General features: G+C 38.1%; 1 protein-coding gene across 1 annotated transcript in view; it reads right to left on the minus strand.

Moving 5' to 3' along the window:
- PTPRZ1 (protein tyrosine phosphatase, receptor type Z1) overlaps nucleotides 1-18,772 on the minus strand; it is a 148,739-nt gene that overhangs the window by 9,069 nt on the left and 120,898 nt on the right. Inside the window, exons 14-22 of the mRNA XM_009286803.1 lie at nucleotides 17,145-17,236; nucleotides 13,710-13,795; nucleotides 11,136-11,232; nucleotides 9,575-9,657; nucleotides 8,227-8,361; nucleotides 6,801-6,935; nucleotides 5,555-5,718; nucleotides 3,071-3,206; nucleotides 1,923-2,069 (exon numbers count right to left, since the gene is read on the minus strand). Of these exons, the coding sequence (XP_009285078.1) occupies nucleotides 1,923-2,069; nucleotides 3,071-3,206; nucleotides 5,555-5,718; nucleotides 6,801-6,935; nucleotides 8,227-8,361; nucleotides 9,575-9,657; nucleotides 11,136-11,232; nucleotides 13,710-13,795; nucleotides 17,145-17,236 (1,075 nt within the window). The remainder of the gene's footprint in view (nucleotides 1-1,922; nucleotides 2,070-3,070; nucleotides 3,207-5,554; nucleotides 5,719-6,800; nucleotides 6,936-8,226; nucleotides 8,362-9,574; nucleotides 9,658-11,135; nucleotides 11,233-13,709; nucleotides 13,796-17,144; nucleotides 17,237-18,772) is intronic.

Below are 18,772 nucleotides of genomic sequence, written 5' to 3' on the forward strand. Positions count from 1 at the left end.
TGCACACACACATATGGCCCCAAGTTGCCTCAAGTTGCTCACAATACACACAATGGCTTCAAGTTGCGCCAGGGGAGGTTTAGATTGGACATGAGGAAAAATGTCTTTACTGAAAGAGTGGTGAAACATTGGAACAGGCTGCCCAGGGAAGTGGTGGAGTCCCCATCCCTGGAAGTATTTAGAAGACGTGTGGATGAGGCGCTTAGGGACATGGTTTAGTGGGCATGGTGGTGTCGGGTTGATGGTTGGACTCAATGGTCTTAGAGGTCTTTTCCAACCTTAATGATTCTATGATTCTATATACGTATATAAACCACAATGCTGTATATATACTGCTTAGGCATGAAGTAAGTTTGGAAAGCAGGTTTTTCCTAGTTTTTAGGGGTTTTTTTGATTGCTAGTAAAATCAACCTAGGTAAAATCAATCCCTAGGAAAAAATCAGAATGTTCAAAAGAATTCAGAAGACTTTTCTGTGATGTTTTGGGCTGGACATGTGTAGCTTTCAGAAGCTGCCTGCTTTGGAAAAACAGATAACAAACCAGGGAAGTTCCATCAAAGTGAATTAGACCACAATTTTTTTTTCATCTAAAACAGTTCTTCAGTAAAACAAGGCTCCGCATTTTTGTTCTTATTCTAATAATTTTAGCTTGCAAAGGAAAATGAAATTGAATGAGACGTCCCTTTTTTGGTAATATTTAAACTCTTGCAATCGGAGCTCTACATGGCTCCTGCAATTTGCACTGCACACTCTGTGTTTATATATATTTACACACTCTGTTTGTATATATTATGTGTTTTATTCTTTCATCTGTGTAGGAAAGGTGGGATGCTTGTTTCTCCAAGCCCATCACAGCTGAGATAAGAGTCCCTACTTTTCCCTAGGAAAAAACAGTGCAACAGTGTCGGATCATTCAAGCCAGGACAGCAGCAAACTGTGAAATCCTTTAGTATGTTGTTCCTACTCTGTTGTTCTGTATTGTTCATTATCTTGAAGAACTACTAAGTACTGTGCCTATGTGACCAAAATACTTCAGAAAATAAATACATTAATATTTTTCATAGCTTCATTATGTACTGACATTATCTACAGACTTATCTGCTTAAGTTTTTTAGTTATGATCCAACAGCTAATTGTGGAAAGAATATACATTATCCCATGCAGTCCTCCTTAGAATTAAAATCCTTAGAGAGAAAGGTTCTAATAATCCATTTCCTGTTAAATTAGGGCCAGCAAAGTCTGTTTTGCCACATAATCTGGAAAACATTTAAGTGTGATTTACCTCTCTGGATTCGAATTCATTTGAAAAGGTAGGATTTTCTGTGTTTCCTCTATAAATGACCCAGTGAGCAAGCTAGACTTCCCATTCTCCCCATGAGTCAACAAGCTGTTTCTCTCATAGATTCTGGGCTGTTATCCGGCTGGCTCTGCTCTTTCTCTGGGTGACTGAAAGTCCTGTGCACGTACACACTGCTCTCCACATCCACAAGCACCAAAGAAGTGTTCACTTATCACCTGCTGAGGTGAAGTCTGTCTTCTAGCCAGTGCTGTGCACTGAGGGGAGTATGTTGATTGATCAATATAGCTCACGACATTTTTTCCAGAATGACATCTTTCCAGACTGTTGTTTTACCTTTGGGATCTTCGTGCAAAGGCACGTAGTTAGATTTTCCAAAATCTACTTACTGGCCTATTTCTCATGCTTGTGGTTTTTTTTTTTTAAATTCCTTGTTTAAGAGTATGCAAATAATTCTTTTGTTCCAACTAACTGCATGCATTTGTTAAATTGCTCTGAATTTGGGCTCAGCAGTTAAATTTTAGATAGAGAAAGCCAGTGAAAGTTGTGTTGAGATGATACCTACTTTTAAGTTATTCAGGCTTGCAAGCCTGAAGCTTTTCGTGTTACTATCTCAGAGAGCTCACCTTGAATTGTTTCTCCAGTCTGGTCTTTCCTGTTGGTCCAGGTATCAAGAGAGCATTAACATAGGCATGAATGTGAGTCTCAAGGACTTCTGTTTCTTTACTGAGTATCGCTTCAACCAATGCATCGTGAATGAAGATGTATTGCTCCTAGGAAAATAAAACCAAACATCCGAGCTCTAATTATTTTCAGATTCCCCTGGACACCTTTGGCTAAGCTGCCACTTCTGACACAGTCAGTATTTCTTCACAGTGTGCCGCTGTAGGGGAGTTTTCTCAAAAGCGATCCTCTAGAGTGAAGGCTGTCCCTCCGCAGTGACAGTAGACATTTACAAGCACAATTGAACTACACATGCAATGTATATATTACATGATACCACATCCCCACGACCTGTGGTATCTCATGTTCACAGAACAGAGTTAAAAATGCAAGTATAGCCTTGAGTCAAATTTTCAAGTCAGCTTGTTATGCGACTTTCCCTGCCTTTCTTGCAATAAAGTGATCACTCCCAGTTCCTACCGCTATCCTTTATTTTCTCTCTCACATCCTTTGGAACAAGTGCCCATGCTGTTGTTGATTACCTTTTTTTCTGTTGAAAGGCACTGGGAAATCTAACCACCTGTTCTTGAAACCTGAAGTAGACTTTCAAACGCCCTGCTGTTGTCCTTATTGTTTTCTTCTGGTCTTTCACTATTCTATATATAATCTTCAGGTTAAAGCTGCTATAGATAACCTTCTGTCTGAAACAGCTTCTTTTCCTACTTTTTATTGCCTGATATCAACTGTTTGATCAGGTTCAGTGAAGGTCTGAACATCTGACAATGGTGTTTCCTTAAAAAAATCTATGACAAAAATGCATGCCCTGCCAAGAAAGTGCTACTGCGGGAAGCATGATTTGTACAGACTTGCCCTCTTCTGAGCCCTCCCTAATAAACAGACAAAAGCCCATAAATAGGTAATTTCTAGTGCATTGCTCTAAGCAAGCCTGGAAGGATGTCTCTACGAAAACAAGAGAAGCAAGAGAGAAAGTCCAGTCTGGTGACTGGTTGCCAATCTCTCTGGCGGTGCCAAAAAGAGGACTGTATCATCTCTCCTCCTGCAAATAGAAATAGTCTGTAATAGTCTCTCGCTGTATATATTTAATTCTTACCTCAGTCTGCACCAAGTAGTTCCTTTGGGTACGTATGTGTTTTAAGAATCCAAATATGTTGACTGTCCCTTCATGCTGAATTTGCTGCAGCATGCTGTCTAACACTATGTATGTACCTGTCCTTCCAACACCAGCACTACGAAACAAAAAAAGAGTCTTGAGCCTGAAGTAAAACAATAATGAAAAGAACTGTTTCTTATGCATAGCTTTTTCAAAAAACTGACACGTAGGGAAGATTTTCCTCTAAAAATCGTTTTATTATATGATATACTTTACTAAAACGTCAAGGCTGGCAATGAAGAAAAATCTTTTCAACTCATCTTTTTCTCTGTGCAAGAATAGATCTAAAGGACATTTTCTCAAACGATTTTTAACGTATCAATTGAAATAGAACTAAGGGGTTTCCTGCAGGTCTGCAATTTTCAGGCTTCTGATACTCCTTAGGATACTCTGTCAAGTATACCTAGAAAGGGTGGCATATGTCAGCATTTGGGCACAGTTAATGTGCTCAAGTTCTTCTATGTTGAAACGGACATCACTTTAAAGGGGAAGTTGCATTATGCCACCCATTACAGATATAGGAGATTTCACAGATACTGGACTGAGGAAAACCCCAGGAAGTGGCAGAGCTGCTGAAGGTACATCTGCAAAAGAAAAAGCTTAGTGCTCTTCAGATACAGCTAAGACGGCAAGCAATGCTTGAAACCCTTCTTAAAAAGGGAAGATGCAGAAGAAAGGGTTAATCAACTCACTCCTGTTATGAACTCCGACTCATCTAGCATAAAAACAGCTGTATCCTAAGATTAAAACCCAACTTTTTCTTTCATAAAATATCTGGGTAGGGAGTACACGGTCAAGAGGTCATTTTTTGTTATCTAGTCATATATGGGAATTACTTATGAGGAAATGTTACGTGTATTGGTACATGTAACTTGGCAGCAACACTGTGCTGGGTCTGCACGGTCCCTTACAGGCAGATCCAAGCTCAGTCTGCACATGCTAATTCAGTCATCTCATTTCTTCCACAGAGGTGGCACAAAGCATGGGTAGTGTGAGCTCAGACTGCTGTAATAAACTGTCTAAATAAACGTGATATAAAACTGAAAGGTCCAGGTTATTAACACATTATTAGACACAAAAATGTATAAAGATTACCAGGCACCATCTGTACTTGTTATGAAAGAGAAAACATGAAAAGTACCAAAATGTAAAAATAGCTAAAAAAATTTTCATGAAGTTTGTCATCTGTGTCCTCCATATAGCCTGTAAAGATAAATAAAAGTTACATTTCTAACATGAGATGACTCCTTTGAAATTCCATAGTGCATGGGGACAGGTGAACTAACAGCTGAATAAAGCTGCCTACAGACAGAGGTGAGTTATACCTATGACCCAATGGAGAGGTCTGACTGAAGCCACACAACTTACCACGGTTCACTTTTTAAAAACTCAATTTAATTGACTTATAATGTATTGCTGATCTCTCAGCCTGCTGGCATAGATCTCAGACTTGGCATTTTGGGGAAGCTCTTATTTTGAACTTCCCAAGAACAGGCAGGATGTAGATAGCAGCAGAACAACCAAAATGTGGAATTTTCATTTTCCAAGCTAAAAACAGATTTCAGTCAGATTAGATCATCCCAGAAATAAAATATCTTCATTTGCAGCATTTGTGAGGCGACTTTACCTGTTGGCTTCCCCAGAGTCAGCTCCAGAAGGACAGAATTCATGAGGAGGTTCTCTTTCCAAATGTTCCATCAAAGGTGAGGTACTACAGTGGAAAACCAGAACCTGCTTATATATTTTACAATAACCCGGTCCTTCACGGGCATTGTGAAGTCATTCCAGGCCCTACAAGCCCTTTTTAACCAATTTTTCCTGAGCTGCCCAGTTTTAGTGAGCGCTGACAGAACACCTGCCTGCACACTGTGGCACATGCAGACCTCAAACCGTTCCCCAGAATGCTCCTCCATTGCAAATGACTGCTAGAGCGCAGAGTAATGTTAAAAACAGCAGAGTTGTAGTTCAGCCAGGAATAGAGTGAGTCTTCTTTTGTGGACAGAGCTCCTCTTAGGATTACAGAGTATCCCTGCACCAAAGAAAGCATGAGCCAAAACCATCCTAATGATGTATTTGCAGAAGTGAAACAATTACTGAAACAATTACTGCTACTTATGTATGTGGTAAAATCATAGCAATCAAGAGAGTAGTATGGAAATGTGCAAAAAAGTAGAAAGAAAGGCATTTTTGCAAAAAAAAGAACATAGTGCAGAGCAGCAGCATCTTGTTTACGGAGATTTATAGAAGTGGCACAGACAGTTGATTAGTTGGCCTTACCAAGGATAGAGATATCAGCTAAGAAATCAATCTTATTCCATCAGGATTGTTAAATGGGAGAGTGAAATTTTGCTTAACCCACCACTGAAAAATTCTTTTTTCTGCAAAACAAAAGCGGAGTGAACCTTACGGCGGTAGAAACCACACCTGCAATGAACCACAACAGGCCCGACAGCGTGGCGCTTGGCATGTGATGCCTTCCGCACGAAGGTGAGCACGGGCAGCGTGTATTCTGGAACACCCATGTCAGGCCACTGGGTATAATGGTACTGGGTTACTATACGTCCACTAGACCTCCCTTTCTGGGAACCCTGCAACAGAAAAATAATTCCATATGTAACCAGCCCACATCTGAATGGCAACTCTTCATAATTTTATTTCTGTACCTGATAGTTCTTGAATTAGTACTGTCCCTATTTAGTTAACAGCATGCCACCTAGGTCTGAATATTCCAGCTTTCAAAGAGAAGAGGAAGGGCCAGTGCTTCTGTCCCACCAGCTTGCCCTCTGAATGGAAAAATGACCTGGCACTGTCCCTTAGAAAGCCACAGAGAAAGGCTAAGAGCGCTGGAGGGATAACAAATTACAGTCGCTCTTAAGAGTCACCAGCTATTCCTGCCACTTTGCTCCTCTGCTGGGTGGACAGAAAAGGTAGGATTCACCTCACTCAGCTTTAGTGATCTACAAGGGAAGTAGCCTTGTGTAGGCTGCTTTTCTAAGCTCCCTCCCTCAATGGCAACTCAGAGGCAGGGATACCTTCAGAGAGCAGGTCATCTCATTCAAAGATTGGTTCCTAAAACAGGCAGAATAAATTACTTGACAGTAAGGGTTGTACTTTAGCCATTAATTGTACAGGGAGGCCGAGAGACTAGATGTCTAACATTTAGGTGGCTGAAATAAATTAAGCTTTCAGAATGCCCCTCAAAGTAGCCGATGTCACACTGCTGAGCTGAGAGCATGCTGGTTCTGATTACAATAAAACAAGGTGTGGATTCACCTGTTTTGCAGGGGGGTAAAAATTCAGTCCTTAAAAAGGAAAATTGATAGCTGAGGTGGATGATTTAATTCATACCACGTTTTCTACTAGTTGCTCTCTTTCTGAAAATGTATCCTCCTGCTCACCAGGCAGGAAAAGCCCAAATCAACTCTCCAGTGTCATCACAGCCTTTTCCCTGATGGTCCTACATCACACCAGTACTACAGGCCAGTATCTTCTCAATTTGTTGATCTGGTCAAATTAACTCTGAACTTGATGAGCATCTTGGCTGGCAGAGACCTACAGGATTCAGCTTTACCTACACAACAGAAAAGAGCTGCCAACTGCCTTGAAAAGTATTCTGAGCAACTTTTAACACTCCCTTTTGCCGAAACTATGTTTTCAGGCTGCCACAAACCTTTTTGATCTTGGTGTTTCTGAGAGTAAAATTCCTCACAGTGTAATAGGCAAGTACATGAACACTCTTCTGAGTAACCAAGAAGTTCCCATATTCTTCACTACCTTCAGCAGGCCAGTACTGGTCACATTTTCTCTGTTAGAAAGCGAATGAAAAACAGAGAAAAAGAGAAAGAAAACAAAATGTCCAACTAGCAAGCTGAAATGTTCAAATTTAAGAGCACAGTCAACCACAAAAACATACAGGGACTCTCAATAAACCCAGTTTGTAATAGACATGATCTTCAGCATAAGAGAACAAATAATGTGTATTTTATGCTGTAAAGAGAGATGGCTGTGCGAAGATGCTCTTTATTTGGAATACAACAAAAAAGAGAGGTTTAAATCATACTATCAGAGTTAAAGGGCTCTAATATTGTGGAACTTGCCATCCTATAGGCACTCTATAATCTAAAGAAAATAACAGATAATCTATAAGAAAAATAGGAATACATTCAAGTCAGTAGACTCGTCTGTGGCTTTTGGTTGGTTCATAGCATGGGCAGAGTATCCTTATATCTGATCAGCGAGGGTAAGAGTGAGCTTGTGTGTGGCCAGAATATACAGTAGAGATCTGTGATGTCCAGCTTTTTGGTTGGGTAGCCATATAGCCTTCTCTAGGAGTACTAGAAGAGTACATGTTTATAGCATGGTATTACAAGTGAAGTGGTATTCCCAGTGCAGCCCTCGTCTGCATTTGCTGTGTCTGTATCATCTGACAGATGCTTAATAGGTCATATGACAAGACTTACATGCATTTTAGGCATTGTTGCCAGTGTGTGGCAAGTGTGATGCAATGTCTCCTCATGTGACCCGAGGGTACATGCATACCCCCATCACATAACCAGAGAAATACACATCCTGTGATGGGGTTTGACCTCATTTTGTCTCACTGGACAAACGTGTATCTAGTCACGTAGTAGGAAAGGAACTGTGGGTCCCACGAGATGTTAACAGGGAGCAGCCAGTGAATATCCAGAAAGATTCACCCGAACTATGGCCTTCTCCTTTCCAGGGTCTAAGGCATCCCCGAGAAAGAGAATGACGGAGAGCAGATTCCTAGCAGAATGTGGCACAAGGTCCAGAGTCTGGCCACTCCTAAATAAATACAAGAAGTCTTTTTTTCAGTATAAGACAATTTTTTTGTAGTTAGAACATGGTATTTTCAAGATGTTGTTGACAATCGAGTTTAAATGTTTTCTTTAGTTTCCTACTACAAATCCTCAACTTTATACTTCTATAGCCAATCCTCGTACAAGCAACTACTACAAACTGTTGCTTTTTGCTCAATAAATGCCTAAAACAGATTTTTAAAAGAGAGAAAAGAGTCTGCTAGAGGTAGATCTATCAACATCAGAGAAATAAATAATAGACAAAGGTACTCATACCCTTCCTTTCTCCACGAGATTAGTTATCATCACAATAACTTCTACGTTATGTTCCCATATCATTCTCCAGAAATCTTCCGCTGTCGATTTTAGTGGCCCTTGAGCTGCAATGTAGGCTTTTGGCTTGTTGTAGCCCTAAATTGAAATATAACAAATGACACTTGTCAAACCAAAGTCCGTGAGCAAAAGGAGGCTGGGAGGAGTACATGACATTTTATGTATCTATTTTTAAAGAATCTCAAAAGCTTTTAAGTACTTTTGAATTTATAACTATCCAAATCGCAGAAACCCTGTGGTACCGGATGACATATGACTGCAACTGTCATGTCAATGTTTATCATTCCAACAAATAGGATATATGTTCAAGTGCCCGTGCTCTGGCAGAATGTTGACATGATAGTGATTATGAGACATCTGTTATGATAGTGGTTTAAAAAATGAATCAAGATCATTCACATGTAAATTACTAGGTAACAAAAATGGAATAAATGGTACCTCGGTGAGGCTCTCAGCCAAATGGCATCTTCCTCTCATGAGATTATCTCAGACAGAAGAATTAACCACTTACCAAAAATGTATAAAAGAACAAACATTCAGATGCAAAATGCTTCTAAAATGACTCAGATGTGACAGAACATTTTTTTGTTTCATGAAGCTCTTCACTAAGCTGCAGCTGCTACAATATCAAGATGGATTCAAGAAAGAATTGGAGTTTTACCTGTGCTTTAACTTTGTAGGCTTAACTTAGATCATTAAAGCTTTTTTTAATAAAAACTGTAATATTGTGATACTTTTTTTTTATGAAGTCTATTCACCTCCATACATCATTGTTTACAGAAAAGGCTGAGAATGTTGACATGATAGTGATTATGAGACATCTGTTATGATAGTGGTTTAAAAAATGAATCAAGATCATTCACATGTAAATTACTAGGTAACAAAAATGGAATAAATGGTACCTCGGTGAGGCTCTCAGCCAAATGGCATCTTCCTCTCATGAGATTATCTCAGACAGAAGAATTAACCACTTACCAAAAATGTATAAAAGAACAAACATTCAGATGCAAAATGCTTCTAAAATGACTCAGATGTGACAGAACATTTTTTTGTTTCATGAAGCTCTTCACTAAGCTGCAGCTGCTACAATATCAAGATGGATTCAAGAAAGAATTGGAGTTTTACCTGTGCTTTAACTTTGTAGGCTTAACTTAGATCATTAAAGCTTTTTTTAATAAAAACTGTAATATTGTGATACTTTTTTTTTATGAAGTCTATTCACCTCCATACATCAGTTTTTACAGAAAAGGCTGACAGATGAATAGGCTGGCAGATAGAAAAAGGCACTTACATCAACATAGTTGGCATTAATGTAATCAGTCAGTTTTCCATCCTTTTCTGCAAGCTGTGCTAATTTAACCCTAGTATGATCATCTGCGGTAAAACAAGGGAGAAAATAAGCATAGTTTTCTGCAAGAATTATATTCTTCCTGTAAGAAATCTTTTTAAAAAATACTGAAATGGATTTTTACAATACATAAGACTAATACAGTGACAATCACATATGCAAACGTCCTGTGCTTAGGTATGAATCAGATTCAAAATTCTGGTTGGCAGAAAAATAAACTAAGGAATCCAAGGATTCAAGGGATTCAGAATTTAGATGCCTGAACAGCAGCACCTGGGGTCATTTTAGGTACTGTGACATGTTCCCCTACGGCCTCCAGCTGCTGCTTGTGAAGGGGCACTGGTCTTCCGTAAGTCCTGTGTCATGACTGCCAAGCCTGCACAGTGGGATGTCTCAAATGACAGTAGGCACCAGTGTTTAGGCACATTAATTCCAAGTTAAAGAGCGGAGACTGGAGAGCAATGGGACCTTGGAGAAGCTGGTCAGCTGAAGAGCCTCAGCAGTGGCTACCTCAGGGAGAGCCGAAGCTTTCTGTAGGCTGCACTGATTATAAGGACTAGAGGCTTGATTCAGTTGCACAGGGCAATTCTGGCTACTTGAGCAGCCCTAAGCTGCTCACGCATTGCCCTTTGACAAAAAAGCCGCTGGGTTGGCACCTTTTGTACAATCAGGTACAAACACAGAGTGGCAGAGGAAAATCCCTGACTTTCCATCCCTCTAGAGGTATCTTCAGCCAGGTGGAATGGGATTTCTTGCTGCTGGTTTACATTACATTACACTCTGCCAGATGGGCTGATTCTGTCTCTTTTTCTATTAAGCTCTAGTGACGCTGAATGCTGAACATATATTTAATTTAGAGCTTCTTGTTATCAGAACAAAGTTGAAATACTATAGCGAGTTAAGAAAAATATATTAAGCCACCAAAATGATCAAGAGCCCAGAGGCAATAGCTGCAAAGAGAGATTAACAAAACTGAATAGATGTGTTTCAGAAAAGAAAAATCTGGGATAGTGAAGAAGGGCGACGCAATGGGAAAACATGTGTCCTGGCTAATGAAGCTGATCTATTTCATTGTGGCGGGGCACAATACAACATAAAACCAGTACATTTATATTTATATATGACAGTAAATATATCCAGGGATTGTGAAGTTCCTAGAGAGGATAAATCGTCATTATTCCAGATCAAAGATGGATTAATTTTGGCAATCAAAACACAGCTTCTTAGGCTTTATAATGGCATTACAATGAAATCTCCCAACTCCCTTTGGGTCATCACAGAAGACACAAATATGTCTTGCTAACACATGCTCATCAAAGCAGCAGAATGCCAGAGGACTAACTTGAAGAGATGTGAAATCTCATGCTATTCCTCTCCAAGCAATTTGCTGAACAGTAGCCAGAGCTTTCAGTGTAGAGGTATTTTTTTCCCTCTAGTAACATATAAATCTATACTTCCCTATAATTATTTCTTAAACAAAACACCAAGTGATGCATTTACTTACAAGCAACAATGTTTATGTATCGATTCTTATTCTTGTTGTCGGGGTGATTAGAGCTGTCTGATGTAATACCTAGATCTACAGTACAGCTCTGGATTTCCTGGGGAAAAAAAAAAGCATGTCATACTTTAGTAAGTATTAAGATACATAAAATGTCTTAAAATACAGTAAGTCAGCACGAAAAGAAACACAAACTTATACCCAATTATCTATGATATTTTACAACTACTTCATTGCTAAAAAAAAAATGCAGTGAAATAATTCCTTACCTGATAAAACTCTTTCAGTGTCTAATGAGGGAATGAATGCAAAAAAAGTAAAAAAAATCAAATTCCACAGCACAGAACAAATGGATAAAAGTGTTTATATAAATTACAATTACTACATGGAAAACAGTTATGGTCATGCAATATATATCTCCATAATAACAACAAAACTGAATATTTTGACATAACTCTTAAAGGAAACAAGAGGTAATTTTCCTGTTAAAATACTGGCATCTGTTTTCCTATCTTTAGCTTTTATGTTAGACCTCAGGCTGGTGAAAGCTTATCCATATGAGCAACATCACTGAATTTAGCCCGATTATCTATATATTTAACTGTTCATTGGATTTGTTATTGGTCCTTATAACTGCATTAGCTTCTCTGTGGAACGCTTTTGCTCTCTTTGCATTCAGCTGTAAAACCTTCACTGGAGCAGGACAGCGTGCTGCTCAGACAGCCTCATGGCACCCTGGTGAAGGACAGCATTACAGCCCTCAGCCTGCCACCAGTTTCTCAGTGAACCCAACGTTTTTATAAAGAAAGAGACAGGCCTGAGAAGACAGGCATAAAGTCTGTAAGACTCACAAAATTACTTTATTTTATTGATTACTTTAACTGACAGGAAACTCAAGCATTTATAAGGTCCACATTGTTAAGTAGGAAATATGTTGTCATCACTAAAAGTACTACAATAATATTTTCCAACACTTTTAGGATTTATTTTAATATTAATCACCTTCAGCTATTTAAATATACATATATGAAAAGTAGTTACCAGTCTGAAAATTAGATTTTAAATATGGGTTGTTTTATAGTAATATAAATAAAAAACCTGAACCACCCCCGTACATTCCAAATGTATGCTGACTCTGCAAAGACAATGACTGTATTTCAATTTTTCCATATCTTCTAAGTTCATTATCGGTAGAGAAAGGACCAGGACACTAAATCTGGGATAGTCTGTAAAGCCAAAAAGGATCTCCAAGAAATGATGAGGACACTGAGTTTTTTGTAACAGTTAAAACAAGCATGAACTATTTCAGATGGTGTAGGTGTAGCTCAGTGAGATGTAGTGTATTTGGCCTTTGGATCTCTGCTGTAATTTAGGAAAAGAACAATTTTAGGAAAAGAAAAATTTAGGATGAACGATTTGATTTCTGTATTGCTGTCCTCACTAATGGTGAAAGAACTTTGTTACCATTGTATTCACATAGTCCTTCAACATCTGCTCTTATTAACAGCCAGTCTAGCTGGAGCCCAGTCCTGTCAATGTGTATGCACATGTGTAACATATGAACATGTACTGGACATTCACAGGTATTTGCAAGTTTGGTCCCACAACCAGATGGATATTCTGAATGTTAAATGAATTGGAGAAGAAATGCTGATGAAGAAGGTTAGGTGAATGACATGGAATTTTTGGTCAGTTAGATGACAATACATTGGCTGGGGAAACAAAAAGCAAAACCAAAAGATGCAAAACTGTGAAGTTTTACTTTCAGTATTGTTGTTTTGCAGCAGGAATATTACAATCGTATTTTAAATTAATAGAGATCAATTAAAAAACTTGTTTCCATCCCAACTGACTGATTTTGTTAGAAATCACTTGTCAAGAATTTTAATAGCACAGCTTTAATTACAGAGCTTGGGTTTATAACGTTTATTTTATGGGACTTAAGTTAGAACACATCTATCTTTAAATTGCTTGTAATGCACATGAATGTAAAAAACTGAAGTTCATTAGTTACATATGGTGATAGTAACATTATATGATGAGAGCATACATTTCAAAATTTTGAAATACCTCTTATGAACCATATACTTTAGGAAAGGAACTGTAAAGCTTTCACTACCACATATGAAGACTACATTAGCTCTCCTGTTAATCAGAAGTCTTGCCACGTGTACTCATTATTACCTCCAATTTTTTTTCTCTGTAAATGGAACAAGCAAATGTGGGTAGCTTCTGCAAAATTCAATTGGCATTAGTGTTGGAAAAGCTTTAGATCGACAACTGTATCTGATAAGTCATACAGATTGCATTATCTTTGCATAGTTTATCACACACTCATTTAGTATTTTATCACAGTGATAAACATTCCCATTTGCATCCCAGTCCTGTTAGCTTTTATAAATCTCCCTAGTCTTTATGCATAAACAGTCCTTACTGGGCTCACAGTACTCTTATTTACATGCATTTATGAAATTGGTCCCCAAGTCAGAATGTAATGCCCAGTTCTTTGTTTCCAGGCATTTAAACTTAACATTATTTGTATGTGCTAAGAAGAAAGATGACATCATAAAGCCATACCTCAAATTCTTCAGAAAAACCATTACTTGCATGTAAATCTGCAACATGTTTTGGAAAATGCTTTATTGGAATTGCTCCAACATCATCTTAGGGGTGGGAAAAGACAAAAAATATATTTATGAAGAATAAAAAGCCAGCGACATATAAAGAAGTTTATATGTAGGTAATCCACACAATATCCTGAAATAAAATTTTTGCCATGAACTTTGGATATACCACTCCCCAAAAAATAAAACTACTCTTTAACACCATTAACGTTTCTAAAATCATTCTCTAACACTTATACATTTCTAAATGACTATTCAGAAAGAAGAGATAGAAAATGTCTTGCTAGGTTTTGCTCTGTCTTTAAGCCCCCCAAATCAAGGTGCTGATTCTGCAAGATGCTGAGCTTGTCTGTAAATTGAAGAGCACTCAGAACTCCCTGTGAAGCCAAGGGGAAATGGGAGGATCAGCAGTTTGCTACAAGATGTTCAAAGGGAGAGGGTAGGAGCAGAGCTCTAAATAATACTGATAAAGAAAGAATGATCAGGCAGAGTTGTCTGGGTGCTTTAGGCTGATTAGTGTTGCACTGGGACTCTCATACAGTACATGGACCAGCTGCATAGTCCCAAGCCTACTGAATTAATGCAGCATTATGCCAGTAGTATAATTTTAACTGATGTGTTGCATGTTTGCATTGGCATCCAAAGGAAACAACAACTAATTTTCATCTTTTACTGCATTAGCGAGTACTTCCAGTAGGGTTTTTCCCCCCCATTCTCCCCATGATTTTATGATTACCTATTGATAATAATCTTATGTCTGATCCTGGGAGTATTGACCGCAAATTTTCACATCAGGCTTTTTACTTCGAGTTTTAAGTGAAAGATTTAAGTTTAAGACTTTCTGGATACCCACAAAGACAATATCTACATTCTCAACCAATAAATGTGATTCACGCAACTTCTGGGTCCTGATACTCAGTCTGAATTTTCCATCTGATGTTTATATTTCAGGACATCTCCTTTTTACTTTATACAAATACAGAAAAACACTCTTGTGTAGAACATTCATTAGGGATCATGTCAAAAACCTTTGGGACTTTTAATCTTCTGTTTCCTGCAAATATGCTATGTAAACAAAGTCATCTGTTCTGTTAATTACCTGTTAAAGGATGGCATTATTTCAGCTAGTTTTGGTTCTGAAGAATAATTTTTTTTTAAAGCCTTTCATGGATTAAAAATATTTTTATTTCACAATTGGTAATTTCATCACTGTTTCATATGAGAAAGAAACATCAAAAACATTGAACAAGGACCTGTTATTTACATCAACAGATGTTCAGCATTTAGGCCACCTAATAATTTTAGCTTTCAGTTACCAAAAATTCATTGATTTATATTGAGATCCATCTGGTCTTCCTCTTACATGAATGGATCTGAATACAAAAAGTGAATTTATCCAGTCAAGCCTAAGAGAAGCTGAACAAATGTGTAACACTATCTTCACACTTCGGAGATGAAACCTGGCATAAAGTGTTTATTCTAATGATATGCAAACACAAAATCAGAAGGGAAGGTAAATGACCCGAAGAGCGAGGACAGTAAGGGAGAAAGAATCTCAGGTTTGGTGTAATTACTGTTTTATTTCCTTGCCAGTGCTAATCTCCCAATTCAATCACTTCTGACTCCAGGAACATATTTTGTATCTGCATGGCAGGTATCACTTGAAACTACTTAAAGGTTGATAGTGGGTCCTAATACTATCCTGTAATTCATTATTTGTTCTGAATTCATCTTTGAATTACGCTGTGAAGTGCCAGGGCATTTTCTGTGAATAACTGCAATTCTCCTATCTCTGCCAATGAAACCCTACAAAAGGAAAACCTAATATTTAATGAGATCTGTGGAGTGTGCTTTTAGTCATAGTCATAATAAAAAATTAAACTTAGCAGTTACAAAATGCTCTTCCTGCTCTATGCTCTTTGCCAGTATTATAACACAGTCAGTCTCACTTGTTGTAAAATTACACTGCTGAAACACTCGTGCAATAGAAAACACAAAAACTGCTCACTTGACCTCTGCTGCACGCAAAATAAAATGAAAATATTTCCTCAGTGCTTGCAGCTGTTTCCACAAAATATTTTATGTATCTTTCAGTCATTTAGAAACACTTTTCTCTTTAAGTTAATATTTACCAGTATTTCAGAAGGAAAACCTCCAGCACCAAACCACGTATTTTAAGCACTCAGAATAACTGTAAATGCAATTCTGTCTTATACAATGGAAAACACTATCTCCCTGAGGTGGGCTGGTCAGGAAAAATTGCAAGAAAATTATACAGTTTTACTGCAATATAGTTAATGATAGAGAGTAAGAGCAGAGACTCCCTATAATGATTGCCACTTGACATTCATATGTAATCACGTTTTCTGAAATCAAGCTATATCCCTGTCTATTAACCATTTAGAAAAAGGTTATGCATCTCCTAACAATAGCAATCAATGCAAGAGGCATTTAAAGATGCCTACAATTCTGTTACAGCAGAAGTCTAATGTTTGGGATTTATTTAATTACACGTGTTTACTAGTTATCTACACAAGGGCTGATTTTGCTCCCCTTAGTCATTCCAGGGGAACCCATCCCCCTGTGCAACAGCACAGTTTGCAAAAGCATTACTTGTGGAACAAGATATCCTTTTCTCATGGGTGAAAATGTGGCTCGGGATCTGCTGCAGAATTAATCTATTTAAGTTACTTTTCATTCTACTCAGACTGAAAAAGCTGGGAGGGCTGCACGTGCTCCTCTGATACTCTTTGAGGAGGAAAGAAAAGAAACAGTTTCTCCAAATGACTGTGGTGGATATGGAACCAGAAGGTGCCAATAATATTCTGCACTTGTATCATTTTTACGAGAGGCTCACAGAGAACTTTACCAGTAGTAACAATGCTAGTAAAATCTGTAAGTTAAAGAAAACATTGTAATTGCAAATGAAATGCAGATAGATGAGGCACATATCCATCCTGCTGGTAAAAAGAATAGGTCATGTTCTATACATAGGTGACAAATTCAATTAAAGGCAGAAATACAGCAGAATATGTTGCTGGTGTAATCCTCTGCTTTGTGACAGTGAACTAGAGCTATTTAGTGTAGCTCAGATGGCTACACTAGCAGCCATTTCTAGTGAGGCTACACCTCAAATGGCTAGAAGGCACAGCTTATCTTTGAGACAACTCTGTAAGGTGAGGATATTTCCCTTCTGTGTTACCTACAGGAGAGAATATTAGTAACCCTAGTCTCTGCCTCCATCAAGTGCACCTGTGTTTATTAGTACAAGAGGGTACCAATCCCTGGTTTACAGATGTTACGGTATGTGAAGAATTCATATGGCCACACACAAGGCAGCATCTTCCAGCAGCTAACACCAATCCACAGAACAGTTGACAAAAAATACCTGAGACTGGGAAGACTGGAGCTGGGGGAGCAGAAATCACTCGAGGTGACGTATTATCTTCTAAATAAAAGTGAGCAGTCTGGAAACATTTTCTAGAGGGGAAGAAACATAAATAAATATTGCAAAAAATAAAACATTATCTGAGACCTTTCGGAATTCTGGCATTATTGAGTAAGAAAGAAATCACGGTTTTGAAAACCATTTTTCATGGAGTGTCAAATACTACTCCTACAGTATAAATATTCCCCCAACACACCACCAAATTATGCATACAACTTGAAGATACTACATTAACTCAGCATAATACATAGTTCATGCATCTTTACCTATACCAGAGGCAGAAGATAGAGCACACATCAGACATAGTGAAAGCTGGAAGATGAACTCTGCAACAGGAGCTACTGTAGATGCTGCACAAGAACTCCAAGTGTAAAAAATGCCATTGTCTTCCTTGCTTATCCAAATTCGCACACATAATTAATGTTCCCTTTCATGTGATTATGCTAGCCTGAAGATGGAGCAGTGTACAAGATCAGTTCTGGTAATTTGTTGATAGATCCTACTGCAGACACGGAAATGCAATAAAAGGCAACATGCCCTGTAACAGACAAAACGGCGGCTCTGGAACTACTATGACTGGGGCTAAACAATTTTTTTGTAATGTAATTGCAGCACCGAGGGACACCATAACCAAGGAGGACTTCCTGAAGTTGACAGGGGAATTTATAATTCCAGGAGATGCTAGCTTTGTTGCAAAAACATTGAAGGATGAATACAAATGGAATCAACCTGAAGTATGACCCACAATGTTATTTGTATCTGTGCTGTAATCCAGATGTGAAGATAATAAGAATAGCATCTGTTAAGAGTCCAAGCTATTCAAGGGACTAAACAACCAACTGCTGCTGTAAGCATTGCAAAGCCTCCTTAATTAAAAAATCTCCATGTGATTAGACATGCTAATAACATTCTTTACTCTGGGTCACTTAATCTATTTGAAATATTATTCACTAATCATTAAATTTAAAAAGAAATATATGCATCAGGAAGATATTAATCTCATTTTATATTTACAAGATTCTGCTTCTTCAAAGCTGTTGGCTGAAGCTATTATATGATCTTTTACTATTTTGTGTAATCACTGGTGTTTTAAGTTCTTCTGTACTGTTCCTGTATCACTGTATGGATAAAACCCCTCATATAATTGTTATAATCAAAAAGAAATTTTGAGGCTACTTTGAGAAACAGATAGGGAATATGTGGATACTGTCATTCTTTCCAGAACCATTAATGTAGATCATAATGACTTTGGTAAGCTTATTTGAATTAAGCCTCTGGGAAACCTGCCCATACTCTCGGAATGTGTTGGGAATTTTTTGTCTGTGTACAACGCAGATTCTCTTAAAACGTAAGAAAAAGTGGACAGCTAGAGTCCTCTAAAAGCATATTTGTGATGGTCATAGAGGGGCTTTGGCTTTGCATGACATGCTTGGAGTAAGACTATCCATTATGTACTTAGCTTTACTTAGAAACGGCAATTTTGGATGCAGACCAGGAACACATTCAGGATGTGCTTGGGAACACCTTTCTAATTTTTAGAGAGGCTCTAACATTAGCATCCCATAGAG

This window comes from Aptenodytes forsteri, unplaced genomic scaffold, assembly GCF_000699145.1.
Source record: "Aptenodytes forsteri isolate BGI_AS27 unplaced genomic scaffold, ASM69914v1 Scaffold166, whole genome shotgun sequence".
Taxonomy (NCBI): Eukaryota; Metazoa; Chordata; class Aves; order Sphenisciformes; family Spheniscidae; genus Aptenodytes; species Aptenodytes forsteri.